The sequence below is a fragment of the Melitaea cinxia genome, chromosome 26, assembly GCF_905220565.1.
Source record: "Melitaea cinxia chromosome 26, ilMelCinx1.1, whole genome shotgun sequence".
NCBI lineage: Eukaryota > Metazoa > Arthropoda > Insecta > Lepidoptera > Nymphalidae > Melitaea > Melitaea cinxia.
The window spans coordinates 5,095,168-5,113,009 of NC_059419.1; the positions used below are offsets into that span (position 1 = coordinate 5,095,168).

Consider the following 17,842-nt stretch of genomic DNA (forward strand, 5'->3'; position numbering starts at 1 on the left):
CTTAGAATGTTATTTTCGGAAAACTTTTGGATGGTTGGTATGATACCGTAGATAGTGACAGGGTTATGTAACCCGAATTCGATTATTTTGCAAAAATAATAATAAAATAAAAAATGATCTAATTAATTTCGAGCATAGAGTTTAAATGAAATCGGTAATAATATTCAATAATTGTTTAATATCGACTTACATTTTATCTAGAAACCATTGCGCGTTACCAGTCAAGAAGTATTAAAGATTCATTTATTTAAAATGAAAAAAGTTAATATTAAATTAAAGAATTTTATCTTTTTTTTAGAATAGTTGTACATACGTTCAGAATATAGGATACAATAGATATCACATTAATCTTAAAGTTTCTTTCGGCACGAGGCATTTTATCGTAACACATAAATAAATTATATAAATATAATATATACGAATTATTGTTGAAAAGTTGTAGATATACATTCTCGAATAGCCTTTTGGCGATTGAAGCCGTACAAATTCATTCTATAGAGTTTTTAATGACCTTTATTCTATTGAATCTGTAAAGATTCTGTCCATATATTAATCCTATGCCAAATGAAATATCTTGTCCATTTAGATAACGGGATGTATCCTATATTGAATCCTCTTTCGTACAATGTTGTATTTGACAATAACGCACTGTTTTTTTTTTTGTACTAAATATGACTTGCTATTCTAGGCTTTTTTATACAATATTTTATTTAGTAAACCAGTTTATAAAGAACATTCACTTATTTACGCATCTTTACTTTATATAAAACAAATTGAAATTTTCTCCAAATGCCCTTTAAAATATTTAATTACTTTGTAAGACATTGTTACCAAACGTTTTTTTATTACCGTTTAATTTTATAAATCTACTTACCAAATCGTATCACTTCCTCCTATTTAGAGCATTCAAAACTTTATTATTATTATAAACTTTAATGAAAACCCTCAATTTACGCCAAAAAAATGGTATACCATTGCGAACCTGTCATATTCCCTCTTAAAAATAATAATTTAAAAATGTCTTTCCTTTCAAAAGGCTAAACTAACAACTTGGATAATTTCCTTATATTTAGAACTAAGAGGGTTCGAATAGCATTTGCTAATATATAACCTAGGTAACGTCATCTCTGAGATCGACTGAAATTTGTACTCCCACTTTTAAAGTTTTTCTAAATTAATTAGTTAATAATGTTGACTTTGTATCGATTACGTAGGCTTGTTGTTTCTACTGTTTGATACGTGGGTAGATAGACAAATAATTGACTTGTTAACTTCGATTGTGACTCTTATTTCGTGGGCGTTAAGGTTCGGGGTAGTATGATATTACGGATATGTACTTAGGGTATATAACTTGTTTGAATGGTAATATTAATATAATGTCTAAATGGTTCTTAGAGGTGGGATCGTTATCATCATCATTATAGAATTAATTTCTCTTTCCACTTAATTTCAAATACCTAATTTAATAACTTTAAATCTATATTCTTTTACACCGATGTCGCTAATTTGTTTTCTATTATTAAGATTGTCTTCAGCACATTGTCCGTGTACAAAAGTACGTTCATGTATACGTGCCGTATAAATATCTGAACGTTCTGTCCAAACAAATTATCTTACTGTTGAATCTCCAATATTAATCGTATATTGTAAGTTTTCATTTCGAATATAATATTCTAAGGGGTTTTGATATGGTCACAAAAATTTTACTAATATTGAGACAATGTAATAAAGTTATTCTTTTAACAGAAACCAAAAAAAAAGATTTAAACAGTCTTGTGCTTTCTCCTTGCGCTTAAAATTGATAGTGACTTGTCAAATTACACTAAAAATATTATTCAAGTAAATAATGGAAATTTTTTGTGACCGATTCAATTCCTAATAAATAAATAAAAAATCCATGTTTGTGCTATTTCTATAATTAGAGTAATGCATTAATATAAAAGGAATTGATCAATTGTTTCATCGTTGGATTTTGAACTTTATTATAACGTAATAACTTTTAATATCGTGTGCGAGGTGAAATTGTTTTTGATTACTTCGTATACGTATTTCAAGCGAGACGCATTTTATCTCTCGGTAGATAATTGAGTTTGTACGCCATCTTGCGTTTTAAATACGAACTATGAAATGTACTTAGATTTAATATGATACCAGACATACAGTTAAATAGTAAACCTTTGCTTTACCGAGAAATCAGCTAAAATATATGTGAAATAATTATGACAAAAATTAGGCCGGCTCAATTTTTAAAGTGACAGTTTTGTAACGGATTTTATTTTTTCAGTCGTATTTAGAACGCATTTAAAGTTTGTGTGGAATGGTCATTGTATTGCTTTTGTAAATTTCGCTTGAAGCCAAAGATGTATTTTTTGATTGTGTTCACGTACTATTCCAATGAACGTGTGTATTTGCGTTAAATTGTATATTATCTCTGGAAGTATTTCGTTTTATTTTATATATTTATTTATTTTTCATTAAAATGAAACAAGACGTGATTTTTATGTTATCTGTAACTTTATAAATTATCTGTGTCACATTGAGCTAATGACAAAAAAGTAACATTTTTTGAATTATTGTTTAAGATAAGGACATGGTGACTAATTTTTAAACGCCACAGATTATGTATTAAAGGAGAAGAACTGAGTGTGACATGGGACTTAATTATTTAGTTTAATAGTTTATTTTTTCTGTAATATATACCGTACTAACTTATGTAACTTGTATGTATATTTTAGAGTTTGTCTAATATATATATTTTTAGTTGATAATTGTTATTATGTAGTGATAAGCAATAAGCGCGTTCAGCGTCTCCCTGTACGTTGTATCATAATGTTGTTGAGAGTTGCTACAACTAAGTCACTTACATTAGTTTTATTTTAAAAAAAACGTGAAAATGTATTTATTTATTAAATATGAATTAACATTCATGATGGTTTTTGTTGTTTTATTTCACTCAACCAGGCCATCCGTCTCGTTCACTATTCTTTGCCGACGCTTCCCGAGATAGCCACTAAACTTTATGATGCTAAGTACTTTAATAAATGCTCGGTCTGGTTTTCGGAAAGTACCAGCTGTACTTGACGACAAAAGCACTGATCTGTGTACTTTTGGCACTCCATTCGGCCGGTATCAATTTTTGCAGCTGCCGTATGGTATAAGCTTTGCTAGCGAAGTATTTCACTCTAAGATTAGATAGATTCTAGAAGACTTAGATGGAGTTGACTTTTTTTGACGATATTATTGTTCATGGGTGTTCAAAAGAGGAACTCTATTTAAGATTGAAACGGTTGCTAGATAGAGCCCGAGAAGTAGACATAAAATTTTATCGAGATAAGTATGAATTATCTGTGGAATAAGTGCTTTATTTGGGCCATACGTTTAGTATTAAGGGTATGCAAATTGATGCTTTGTAAAGTACAAGATATTAAGGACATTTCTTCTCTGAATCTTGTTCCAATTCTTTCGAAGATCGGGGAGGTTTCTCGGTATGACAAATTATTTATTTGTCAAAGTTTACAATTACGCGATAACAAACAAATTACAACATTACTCGACAGCAAATTACGCGAATATTGTGTCTTCTTTAAGGCATCTGTATATTAATATAGATTTATCATGACTATGTCACTAACGGTCGCGGGTTCAATCCCCACTCATGTAAAACATTTGTATAGACCATACAGTTAGTCGTGGTCTGGGCGTTTGTGCTTGTGTGTTTCCGGATCCCCAACGTAGGAGTAAGTGACTGACATTAAGGTGGAGTTGTGTGGAGTGGAGCGGAGAAGAGCAGTTAAAAATGGTGTTTCCATTAAAGCGGAGTGAAGTGTAGTATCCCATAAACACGGAATTTTTAACATTTTAAAAACCTCATCCGTTTTAAATACAAACAATGTCAATGACGTGTGTAGTTAATGATGTGATATCGCTAAGTAAACTAAAATGTAGCGTCACTTCATTCGCTCCGCTCGGCACCACAAGTTGCTCGACTCCTGTATGGCTTAGGCTCATATATTTTTTTGAAAGTCCCATCAGTTCCGTTCCACTCCGGAAACTGTTTCCACTGTGTGTAGTGGACATTTCAGGCACTGATTTGCCAAGTCACGGTTTTTTCAATTTAAATTTCTCCTGTCAAGTCTGCGCCGAGCTGCGCGTCAGTGAATTCGCACACATAATGGATTTTCACAATTAGACCTATATATAAAAAGTGAATAATATCACCATACATTGTTTTCATATACATATCTTAAAAGATTTTCGATAAACGCTTCTAGGTCGCTTCATTTAATATTTAGATATAAGTAGTCATATATCAATCAAAATCAAAAATAACTTTAATCGAATTGGCTTCCAAAGCACGTTCGAATTATCACTTTACAAATTAAAATTTTAATCGTCAGCAAAAGTTAACACAGATTCGGAATGTAGATGGTGCAGAGAGGAATCGACAAGAAACTACGCAGTTACTTTTTAAAATTTTATTTTAATATAACATTGTCAACATCTTACATGAAATACAGCGCCACTAAATCGACTCAGCTATAATCCTGCATTTTAATTTCTTTCATTTCAATTTATTTTTAATCAATTTACGCAGAACCTTAGCAAACTATACAACTAATCCTTACTCGTGATTCCCTGAATATAAATCCAATCAATAGTTTTTGACTTTATCGCACACAGAATGACAGACGGGGCGACTTTGTTTTATAATCTGTAGTTATAGTAATAATATTTGTATATCTGGGTTTCATTTCGATTTATTTTCTCTTACTAGGGTTACTGGATGAGATCGCTATGTTAGCGATAAGGTCGACTCTTTTATCTATCTTTTTTATTTTCTATATGTTAATTTTTTAAGATAACTACTTCATATTGTGTTACATGCAAATAAAATACACTCGTACTTTATTGTGTAACTATAATCGATAGTTTGAAAACTGCTGAAGTGGGTAAGCCCACATATGTATGTACCAGATATGTATGGCTAATATCACCATTCGTATTGATGAGTAGCTTACGCCGTCGGAAAGTTACGTAGGCTATTGAACAACATGCTATGACAATTATTTAAAAAAATGCACTACTTACCTTTTCTTTACACATCATTTTTAATATTATGTTTTCTGGAAGAAGTTGCTACTTAATTTTAATTTTTACATTCATATTCAATTATAAGAGTTTGACGAATTTTTCTAAAACATAGCATATTCTTTTCTCTCTCTCTCTCTCTTTCTCTCTCTACGGCACGTGGTTGCGTATTGGTAAGTAGTGACTGCCGAAGGGGGTGAAACAGTAATATCGAAATAAGACCCTGACATTAAAAAACTATTTAGTAATATCAATTACCCTATTTATATCAAAAGGTAATTTTAGAGGGTCGATAAATATTATACTACAACTACAACATTTAGACAGTTATGTACACGTTCACTCGAATATTTAATTGTGATGTAGCTCTGTATGTATAAAGCTGTAGCTGTAGGTATAACTGAGGGCATAGCAGGAAATTTCCTGCTCAAAATATGGAGCAGCCCGACTAGGGTTACTACTGGAGGTACTCCTTGACCTAACAGAAGATCACAGATAATCCAATTTTCAAGTAGTGTTGTATTCCTGTTGGTGTGTAAGGTGACCAGAGCTCCTGGGGAGAGTTGCGAATTGGGTCGGCAACGCACTTGCGATGCTTCTATTGTTGCAGATGTCTGTAAGCTACGGTAATCGCTTACCACCAGGTGAGCCGTACGCTTGTTTGCCGACCTTGTTGTTTAAAAAAAAATTGACGATCTGGATTAAGACAGGATACTGTTATCCTGCAATTTCGACATTATTACTCAGCCATATTGTAAAACAGCTTAGAAATCGGTAATTATTTCTAAAAAATATTCGATTCAAAACAATAACACCAATAGAATCATCCCAGAAGTCAAAGCCGCAATGACAGCGATACATGGCACTGTTAGGGCTTCTTCGCCCGCCTCCCCCAGCTGAGCTTGGCTTAGCACCGTAACGTACTATACTATGTAGGTTTCGTAGTAAACGTCATTGGTTTTCTAGGCAGGACAAAAATACGTTGAGTAGATATTTGTTCATTTTTTTTTAAATAAGAACATACTTTTGTTGACGCAGTGTAGTACTTCCTCTGACACACCAGAACGACGATCTGAGATCGCTGCCGGAGACTGGATGAGTATTCGGGAGAGTTGCGATATTTGGCGTAAACTTGGGATGTGGGGTATATGTCCAGCAGCGGACTGCGGTAGACTGGAGTTTGAAGTAATATGATCACTTTTATCTTTATTCAAACTGGTACCTTATAAAAATACAGTACCAAATATAATTTTTGTCAAAATTTATAACTTCTGTTCCATAGCAAGAGTTTAATTTCTTTCTTCCAGGTTTCTAATGGTCAAAAAACGAAAAAAGTCTGTGTGTATCAGCTGCGAGAAGCGACTGGAGGTAATATTTGAAATGTTATATTATATTAATCAAATTTTACTTAATGAAACAAAACTTAAATTCTAAAAAACAAGAATAAAAAGCATAATTATTAATTAGCGCTTGATATTTGTATCGGTACAGTAAATGCTGGGACTGTATTATACCTTTATCTTGAAATACCGAAAATCGCTGTAAATTAACTCCCAGTGTAACTCCCAGCGTCACTCTCAGCGTTATTACTGTTTTGTTGTTCCACACAATTTCACTCCCATATTTTTTTCTTACCGCGTGCCTTATATAGTTTTTTTAGGAATAAACTCCAATAAAATAAAATAAAAAACGAGTGCCTTAGACCACACGGCTGAAGTCAAACTTCTTTAGTTACCCCTACAATAATATACGACACGTAAGTCTGTCTCTTTATATTTTCACTAACTTATATCTCCCTCTTAACTCCCGTCTCTTCGCCCGATCACACTTTTCGTAACGCTCTCGTCACCCATTCATCAGCTTACTCCTCAAGTCAATCGTGCGTATAGAAGTTTTACTTCAAGCAAAAATAAATCTATTCGTACGAGTCTATTCACATCTCTATTCCAACACTGTCAGTCGATCCTCCGTCGCTTCAGTACAACCGACCACGTGACAATAGCTGCCGCCTTCGACGCGATTTTACATCCATCAGGCGTTTATAAAACATGGAAACACATCACTAACGGTGAGTTTATTTAATTTAATTATTACATTGTCATTTCTATCAATTATCTTAATTAATTTATATCTAATTAGTGGGTTGTATGATGGGTGAATAGCATAGGAATAATATCCCATACCATATATAATGGACAATTATAGTGATTTTTTAAATTACTTTTTTAATAATCTTAGTGCATGTTTTAAGTGACCTTTTGTACATTTTTAAATACAATTATAAGACCACATATTTAGAATTAAATAACATGGTTACTTCCATGTATTTTTTGTTTGTTTATTTTTTTAAAGATATTTTGTATATTTAATTTATTTTTTTATTTATTGAAATTATTTTAAATTATATTTTTGGTAAATTAAATAGTTTTATACTTACATTAAATAAAAACTAGATTTTTTTTTCTTTTAAATTATTTTGGTTTATTGACAAAATTATTTAGTAATTTATTGTAAATAATTTAAAATTAGGCAATAAATACATTAAATAATTAATTTTAAAGTTTTAATTAAAAATCATTAATTATCACACACACTGTAACAAAACTCTTTTGTTGCACTACGCAAAGAAAAAAATAATAGCACAGGAACCACTACCAATTTCAAAACAACAATAAACTTTTTTAATTATCTTCAATTCTTGAGTTAATTTCTCATAAACTTTTTAGCTTATAAGCTTGTTATTATTGTTTCCAAACGAATGACAAACGTCAAAGTTTTGGCGCGAAAAAGAAACGCCGCGCGGCCGCGAACGCACTAACAAAACTGTCTTGAATGTTGCATGGGAAAACACAAATTATCCTCATTTAGTAGTAATTTAATAAACTTAACTAAATTATAGGCATTTAATTCAATTTAAGCGTAGTCGTCGACGCTCGCCGTGCATAATGACGATCAATCACCTTCCGTGTTTATTGTCTGATAACAAATATTTACGATAGCTAATTGAAAAAATATTTAATAAAGTTTTGAGTATTGAAATGTAATTACTTGACGTTTCAATTTTATTTTTTAATGTTTATAATTGTTATCAATGAAACAATATATGAACAAGAATTAAGTAGACTACGTGGATACCTATTTAAATATAAGTATTATATAATAATATACGTGTTTATAATTTGATGACTTTTCTTTAAAGTTTAACAATATCCTTATTAATTACAGCGGTACAAAACCTTTAGTATAAGAATCACTGAGACTTCTACAGACAAATACCTCTTACAATTGTATAAATGCGTTCGAACGCGTATCCCTTATCTGGATAGTCAAATATTTATACCAATATTATAAAATTGAAGACGCGTCGATAAATATCTATACTAATGTTATAAGGCTGAAGAGTTTGTTTGTTTGTTTGAACCCGCTAATCTAGTAATTCATTAACTACTGATTCAAATTGATTATTATTTTATTTTATTTTTTTGTTGCCGGATAGTTCATTTCCCGAGAAAGGCTACATAACGTTTTCCCGTTCAGAATGGATATTTATATTTTGTACAAATATTTGATTCCGGTCTGTCTTTAAGTCTGTCTTTCTGCGATCGATATCAATGTAAAAAGTATAATCGTTTGAAACGCATACGCTTATTACGTATAATTTTATTTTATTTTGAGAATTTTATTTTTATTACAGAAGAGTGTTACTGGTTAATTGATTGAATCAGACCGTAAAGTCCCACTGTTTAAAATTAGATCTGTTTCCGTATAGGAGAAGCATTGGAGTTTAATCCACCACGCTGCACCACTGCGGGGGGGGGGGGGATATATTCCTAACTATAAGTAAAGATCGCTATTAGGTATTTATAATAACTATCGGGACCGACGGCTTAACGTGCTCTCCGAGGCACACTGGGGAGATCCAAAATCCACACCATCCAAACCGGAAATAAACATTTGTTCATATACAAATATTCATCCCGAGCGAGAATCGAACCCGAAAACCGTTGGTATTTAGGCGACTACACGCACCACTACATCAGAGCGTAGCTTGATATACATACAGTTAAAAAGTCATTAGATTTAACGAAGTAAATTTAATAAAATTCATAATAAGTAAAAGAGTTTAATAGTAGTATGAATTCGTACTAATTTACTGCACTTATTATGAGTTCAGAGGCGAGACTCAACAGTGTTTGTAAAGTATTCTTTTGTTCTAGTTTTTAATTTTTTTTTTTTATATTTCTTTGCGTAATAGGTCAAACTATTAGGTTCTTAAAACAATTATTATTAGGTTCCTTACGTTGTATTTTTTTACCATAATTGGTTCGTATTTCAAAAATATTTGTTTTATCAATAGCAAAATAGAAATCTATTCAAATTTATTCATGTAGGGCACAGCAGGAAATTTTGGGAATTGCCTCAACCCAGAAGAAGATCACATCTACATAATACTGCTCTCAAGCGGTGTTGTGTTTCTGTGGTGAGTAAGGTGACCAGACCTCCTGGGGGGGAGGGGTCAGGGGTAGGGTTGACAACACGCATCGCAAGATGGTCTGGCGTTGCAGGCTCCTATAGGTAGAGCGCCCGCTTACCCATTACCTTACCTTAGGTATGCCCTAGGCTTGTTGGCGAACTAGTTGTATGTTAACAAAAATCTACGGGACATGTTAACCATGCTTATCACAGTATACATTCCCCATTAAATCATATGTTCAGTAGCTTTAAAATGATTTTTCTTTTTTTTATGTAATTTCCATACATTTTGTATGCATTTTTAAACTATTTATATTTTATTTCACAAAGACTATTTTTTTATGGAATACTAAATAAACTGACGTAAGAAATGTAAGAAAAAAATATCGTGTAGTTTTGTATTTATAAATGTCGCATAATTAATACGAAAGTTGAACTTAATCTATAGTGGCAAGCACGCGATAAGTTATTCGAGGGAAACATTGATTTTACTAGAACACACTCTTGTTTAGTTTCGACTGCAGTAGTTTAGTACTGCCTATAAGACTAGCGTTTGCTTGAGTCTTCATTCACTTTAGTTTTTATCAAAAATATACTACATATTGCTATAATATCTCTTGTAGGAAAAACTTCACCTCTATAAAAAAAAATCGATGACATATTTTGTGTACTTTCAGACATTTATTTGTATATTAAAGATTATACTAACATATATATTTGATAAATGGTGTGTAATAACACTCTTGATTTAAATTTTATTTTATTAATATAGATCTTATTACATATAAATAAAAATGGTTCGCTGTAATGAATGTACACGCATAATAATAAAATATTAATAAATCAAACAAACAATAAATATTCATAACGAATACTATTATGTACGACTGTATTGTATACAACCATTTGTCATGAATAAGAATCGATTTTCTACATACATACTAACTGACCCTTCGAACTTCATAACGTCACATTTTTTCTTTCGTTAATGTAATATCCTTTTTTTTAATACAGCAAAACAAATTAAAAGAATTACCCAGTTTGTTACATTCATTTAGAAAATGTTTTACTACAAAAACGTGGCAAAGTACGCTACGTACGGGCGTTCTGCCTGACTGTAAGCTGATGGTATCTGCTAGCTTATGGACGCTAGCAACACCAGGAATATGATCAGCGCGTTGCCGACCCTACCCCTGACCTTCCCCAGGAATTCTGGCTAATTAACTCACCACATGAACAGAACGTTCCTTGAGAGCAGTGTTATTTAGTTGTGACTTTTGCAAACGCGTATTTTGGCGATTAATTTTTATAGGATACTAGCTGACCTGGCGAACTTCGTATCACCTTATTTTTTTCTGAAATATAATAATAACATAATATATCAAAATAAAATATAGCCTATCTTTTAAGTTGGGTCGAACTGCACATGGTGTGCGAATTTTATTATAATCGGTTAAGTGGTTTAGGAGTCCATTGAGGACAAACATTGTGACACGAGATTTATATATATTAAGATGTATGTATAGCAAGCCTTTAGTGCAACAGGCTGTTTTGAAAAAGAAACTTAATAAGAAAACATATAACATGAATCATTTTTTCAGATGGAGGAGTCATTAGATCGTGAAGCCAACGCCAGCTCCTCTGGTTTTGACTCGGCGGCCATATTGAATGACGACGTATCTCCTACCACCAGCTTCTGTTACAATATACCGAATCTCTTTAATGGGTATTTATCACAAAATCCTATTTTATTTCATTACACAATTTTTAACTATAAGCTGATTTTATAATTTATCATTAGCATTCTTGTAAATAAAGTGAAACTTAAAATTGTGATCCTGATTTTTTTCGTATATTGTTTTATAAGCTTTTTTTTAATGCCCGACGTTTCGGATACCATTTAAAATTCGAAAAAGTTGTTTCATTCGTTCATTAGTACACTTTATACCGTAAGTGTATAAAGCCATTATATAGATCTTAAATAACGTACTCTGAGAGCTCTGAAGTTTTTCCTCAGTTTAATCTCTTTCTTCTCGTTGGCGCAGCGGTCATAGCGCTGACTGTTACGCTAGCGGTCGCGAGTACAATTCCCGCTCACGATAGACATTTGTATCGACCATATAGATATTAGTCGTGGTCTGGCCGTTGTGTTTGTGTATTGTGTATGTTTCTGGACCCCCAACACAGGAGAAAATCCTACTGGGAGATCCGTTGAGTGTAAAGCGTTTATTATTATTATTATTATAAAAAGTGTAGTCGATAGACTAGAAAATTATTATTATTATTATAAAAAAGTATAGTCGATAGACTAGACAATGAATTGGCGCACAAAATACATTTAAAAAAGTAATTATTTTATATATAGCTGTAATTGTAAGTACACAATATAACAGTTATAGTATTGATTTAATAAAGTCAATTACTTACCTTATTTTCGATAACCAATGAGTTGTTTATTTAGGTTTATTTGGCGTAAAAATTAATACCAACTTTTTTTAAATTAATATTATTTATCTAATTTACAAAAACATTCACTTAAATTTGATACATTATAATATAATAATAGATATAGGTAATAAGTATATTATAATAAAATGACTAGCCCGTTGGCGCAATTTGTAGTGACCCTGCTTTCTGCTCCGTGGTTGTCGATTCCCACCCCGAGTCTGGGTGTTATATATATTTATTTATATATTTATATATGTATTATTTATAAGTATGTTTATCGAAAAAAAATGTAGTTATATACCAGTTGACTGTTACCTATAACACAAGCATTAAGTTGCTTTACTTTAGGAACAGACGACCGTGTGTATTGTGTAAAAAAAAAATAAAAAAATAAATAAAAAAAATACCTCGTTCAGCATATTAAATTCAAAAAATTCAAATATAATAATGAACATAATAATATCGTGATCGTATCTTTAAGAAAGCAATTTATGCGATAACTCATTATGTTAATCTTATAATTAAATATCTAAATTAGACGGCTGCCCAATTTCAAAACACAGTAATGGACAATTTTTTTTAATATATCTATATATATATGTTTACACCATTGGAACGAAAAATGCTATAAAATCTATTTCGAAAAATTTGTCCCTTACTGTGTTTTGAAATTGGGGAGCCATGTAGCTTCGATACAAGGTTACATCGCGATATATACTATAATCTAATACAATAAAATAATTATAAAAATAATAAAATAAAATTTAACTTCTGTATTAATTACAAAGAAAAAGGTATTAATTTAAATGTTTAATTTAAATGACAGTCTTGGTCCCGGATCGGTACTCTGCGAGCGTCCTGAGACAGAGGTCAATGACACGTACACGTCAAACCAGGAGCCCTCTGAGGAGGCTGGTGACAACCAACAGTATGAAGACGATGAAGAATATTCACCTAATAGTAAGATTCTATTTTATTCAGGCTAATAGATAATTGTGTTTGATCGCAAACGAAAAATTAAACTTAAGCATTATTAGGGATACTTTTAAAACTACTCATCAAATTTAAATGGGACCACATCTCAGGTACCAGCTTTTGACTGAGAAAGAATTATCAAAATTTGTTTACCCAGTAAAAAGTTATGAGGTAAGATAGAGAAAAAATACAGTCGAATAGAGAACCTGCTCGAATTTTTTTTTTTTTTTTTTTATTAAGAAAATATTTTAATACCGGTTAAAAAGTGTTTAAGCGTACGTTGTTATTTATATGTACTTACTTAAAAAGTAGAACTGGTAAATGGGAGGACCTATTAGCTAAAATCGAGCAATTTACGATAATCGCGCTGACCTCGCACTTTATACTAGCCATACATTACATTCACGTTTTTACATACTTAAGGGAAATATTTTACCAAAAGTTTAAAAATTATTAGAAAAGAAATTATTATTAAATTATTATTATTAATTATTTTATAACAAGTTATTAAACTTGTTAATTTACCACTTTATTTAATAATTTTGTATTAAATTACAAATGAAATGTAAAAGTTCTTTATTACCTACAAAGTATTATAATCTACTACGCCTTCTTATCACCTTAGGTATCGAATTACGAATAACCTCCTTTCTCCGTTGTGTAATATTGTTCTCAAGCAATTGTATTGTTTTATTAAGAATGAATTTCTTTAAACCTTAATCTAAAACTGCATTTTATGTGTTACAAATTAACCATATTAATTTTCTTCACTTCCATTTGTTTTGACTGCACAAGTAGCTTTGTCAAGCTGATTATCAAACTCGATTATAATCGTATTGGTGGCGGTAGATCGCTTGCTAATTGTTCACTTGTAGTTTAATAAGTAGAAATTTACATCAAAGAGGTCAAAAGAAATAGTCTCAACTAGTAAAAATATTTTTGTTTACCAACTGCATTTTAATCGGGTTATTGATATCTAGCGTCCTATGTATTGGCTAGTACAAAATATATAAAAACACGGAGAATTTTATATAACGTTATGAAGTTATGACGTTACATGATTAACGCTTGGTGTATACATGCAGTGACTTCCACATTTAAGAGGCCGTATATCATAAAATAGGAAATTAGCAGATTTTAGGCTTCCAACTTTCTCACTTAAATAAACGGAAATATAACGATGCCTACTTTTCAATTTTACGAAAATTTGGTAATTTAAGCTGGAACCTAAATAACATACACATACAAACATAAACATATATAACAAATAATATTTAACAACATGGAATTGAGTGTATCCGCGTTTCCCCCGACTAATCTCGTGAATTTTAATGGTACGTATAATAAATCGATGGCTTCTAAGTATACTAAGTCAACTCTACTTCTAATAACTTTATTTTTTTGTTACATAGGTAGATAGGAAATGAAGTAAATGTTATTAATATCTTAAAAAAATTAAATAGTCAAAAGTTGTTAGTTGACTCAGTATACTTAGGAGCCATCGAAATGATATAAACAAACACACTCCACACATATAGACAACATACGTAATAAGTAATAAGCAAGCATGGGTTCATTGTCGAATCAAATATTATTATTAAAGTTCAATAAATTTTAACAAAGTTTTATCTAATTCCAGGTTCAAAGAATGACATCCCTAAACGTAAACAGCGAAGATACAGGTATGGACAAAATTTGTATTTTGATTGTTTTAAATTTGCTTTTAATCAAAAATAAGAAAACAAAGTAGTAATAATCATGATATGTATAGTGTGAAATTTTGAATATTGACGTTATATTAATATCTATTTACATTTTAATATATTTATTTTCGTATTAGAATATTTCAACAAGACGTTGATTTTACAGTATTTTATAAGAAATAATCTTTTGAATATCTTCTGTTAAACGTATAATGTTCATAATAGGGAATACTAATTTTTTATTTAATTAAACTCACTGATGTTGTATTCTAAGTGGATTATTTTCTGACAGTTTGAGTCACGTAAAGGCACCCACGTATACACATTATTAACTTACATACATCTACATACTAGCTGTGCTACGATGAACTGTCCGTATAATTTCCAATCATGTCTGAATCTCGTTGTACTAACCACATACTAAATCTGGTTAGTTAATAGTAAGCCATTATTCTTCCCTTTCTAACTTCTCTATTCGTCTAGTTTATTCTAATATACGTGTTATATTTAGGACAACATTCTCAAATGTCCAGTTGGAACAGTTGGAAGCAGCATTTCATAAGACCCACTATCCTGACGTATTCTTTAGAGAAGAGCTGGCTATGAGGATAGATCTTACAGAAGCTAGAGTACAAGTGAGTAATTTATTACTTATTTAGCTATAATATTTAAATCTCAATTAAATTAAAATTTATTATAAACCTTTATTTTTCCAGGTATGGTTTCAAAATCGTCGCGCGAAATGGCGTAAACAGCAGAAGGCTGGCTGTGAACCGTACCCTCCGCGATCCACCAGGTCACCAGATCCTAGGTCTCCTTCAGCTCTGGCTCTTGAGATGAGAGACTTCATTACTATACCTGGTAGGAATTCAGCCTATAATTATTTTGAAACCCATTAATTTTGTATTCCTCTAGAATTAATTTTCGTTATTTCTGTTAATGACTAGATTGATGTACACATATATAGGAGTACTAATTTAACTGTTTTTATCTTTTAGTGTCATCATCACAAATTATCAATTTAGCGGACACATCTAATCAAAATAGCTACATATCAAAAACAACGCAAACAGCCATACAGATATCAGCGTTACCAACTCGACAGAACAGCCAAGTTGACCTACCATCGTTTTCAATACCACTACAATATAATCTAGGTTCCTTCAAAAAGTTAGACGATACGCAGTTAGACCTAGAAGCTTCGACGTCTGACCATCAGGCTCAAAACCCTTGGGATACTAGAATGATGCCGAATTTTAATTTAATGAACATAAAACCACTTTTGGAAAATCGTGATAATTTAGAAATGGCAGAGGTTAAGTATGAAGTGAAAAATGAGAATGTGAGATCATACAACGAAATGTCAAACTCGATCCAAGCGTCTATGGAACCAGAAGATATTTTAGGTAAAGAATCAGTAACTGAAGGTCAGACGATTTCTCCAGATTTTGAAATTGAAAGATATCAGAACTATCATAGTGAAAATGAAAAACGGTATAGGCAATCAAGTTTCGACGATTCAATGATTGAAGATGGTCGAAATGAATTTGTATGTGATAATGATTTTCTCTGTAAGAACAACTTTGAGAAGGTCGATGGGAAACGAAACGACTTTGAAGACTGCCATTTGTTGGACACTGACAACAACGTGGCTGTTAATATAAGTAATTTCGAAAGCAATATATAGTTACCATATGTCATATATTTACTCGTAATGATTTAAGTACGTTAATTTTTAATGTTCTTTTTTTTTGTTAAGTAAATAAACGAATCTAGTCAAGATGGTGCTTCATTCATTCCCATAATTAGGATTTCAGAATTGAAAGGAAACTTTCGGTTACAAAGTTTCGAGATGATCATTCCGTACTCATAGTTACTTAGTACTGCGAGAGTTACTTAGAAGTTTGGAATGAATTCTTTTTTGAATCTTCATTTGTAAATTAGCACATTTTACATTTTAGACTCAGTTTTAGAGTATAAACCTTATTTTTTATGATCGATAGATTTGTTATTAGTTGAGATTTTTGGTATATGTAAATTATATTTTTAAACTTAGAGATTATTTTTATTCCCTTTCTTTAGTAATATATCGACTATAACCATTAATTTATTTTTTCTTTAATACAGGTCAAAATTGGGGTACATATTGATAAAAAAAGTTTAATAGGTTAGTTTGGCGCAGTAGACAAAAAACGGGCATTTAAGCTACTGAGTTACTAAGTTCGATTTCCGCCCATAATGAATATTAATGCAAGTCAATGCCCTAATCTAGACATAAGATTATTGTGTATGTTTTAGAAATAGCTACCGTATATATTATATATATCATCCAATAATCCACGGTCACGATGTATTACCGCATTGGGTTGCTATCATGTTATACCATCAAACCTCATTACTAACGTAGGTCAAACGGTTAACGATTTTTTAAGCGACTACTGCGAAGTCAAGACTTGTTTCGTAACTATTAAATCTATATAGGTTAGGGTTACCATTACACATTCTTTAAACCAAAAGATATTTTGGTACAATTTATTAACTATTTCCCAGTGGTGACAATTTTTTTCGATTGTTTCGATTAAAGCTACTCTATTAACTCTTAAGCCTTATCAGATGCCAACTCATGACTTCTGATTTTTTTGCGTCCAGTTTTCACATGGTTCTGTCTTAATAACTCCAAGAATAAATCAATTAAATTTGGGCAAGTGGTAGCCCTTATACAGTTTTATAACTGTTATCGCAAGGTTATTTTTAAAAAGGGTTGCAGAAAATACACAAAATCTATTGACGACACAGTGCCGTCTGGATGTTCGGCAGGAGTCTTTTGAATATATAAACAATATTTAAAAAATACAATTCCAGTTGATGTAGGACACTGCATAAAATAACTTAGGTACACATAATTCTAAGTACTCCGACAGGAGAAGATTGAGATCTTACAGAACTAATCACCTTTAAAGATTACAACTCTTAAGCAGTTTTGTGTTTCTGTAATGAGTAAGATTATTAGAACTCCAAGTGTCCATATGCTACGGTAACCGCTTACCATCAGACAAACCAAACCCTTGTTTTCTATCCTAGTAGTAAAATAGATACAGAACAGAGATCTTAGAGATACTTCTATTTAAAAAATGTTATTATTCAATTACATACTT

At 31.4% G+C, this 17,842-nt stretch overlaps 1 protein-coding gene across 1 annotated transcript; it reads left to right on the forward strand.

Moving 5' to 3' along the window:
- Positions 1 to 7,112: 7,112 nt before the first annotated feature.
- On the forward strand, positions 7,113 to 16,467 carry LOC123666583 (protein zerknuellt 1-like). Its single transcript, XM_045600686.1, has 7 exons — positions 7,113 to 7,156; positions 11,163 to 11,287; positions 12,836 to 12,990; positions 14,624 to 14,666; positions 15,199 to 15,322; positions 15,404 to 15,548; positions 15,686 to 16,467. Exons 2-7 carry the CDS (start codon positions 11,163 to 11,165, stop codon positions 16,372 to 16,374), a joined length of 1,281 nt encoding a protein of 426 aa, XP_045456642.1. The 5' UTR covers positions 7,113 to 7,156; the 3' UTR covers positions 16,375 to 16,467.
- Positions 16,468 to 17,842: the final 1,375 nt, after the last annotated feature.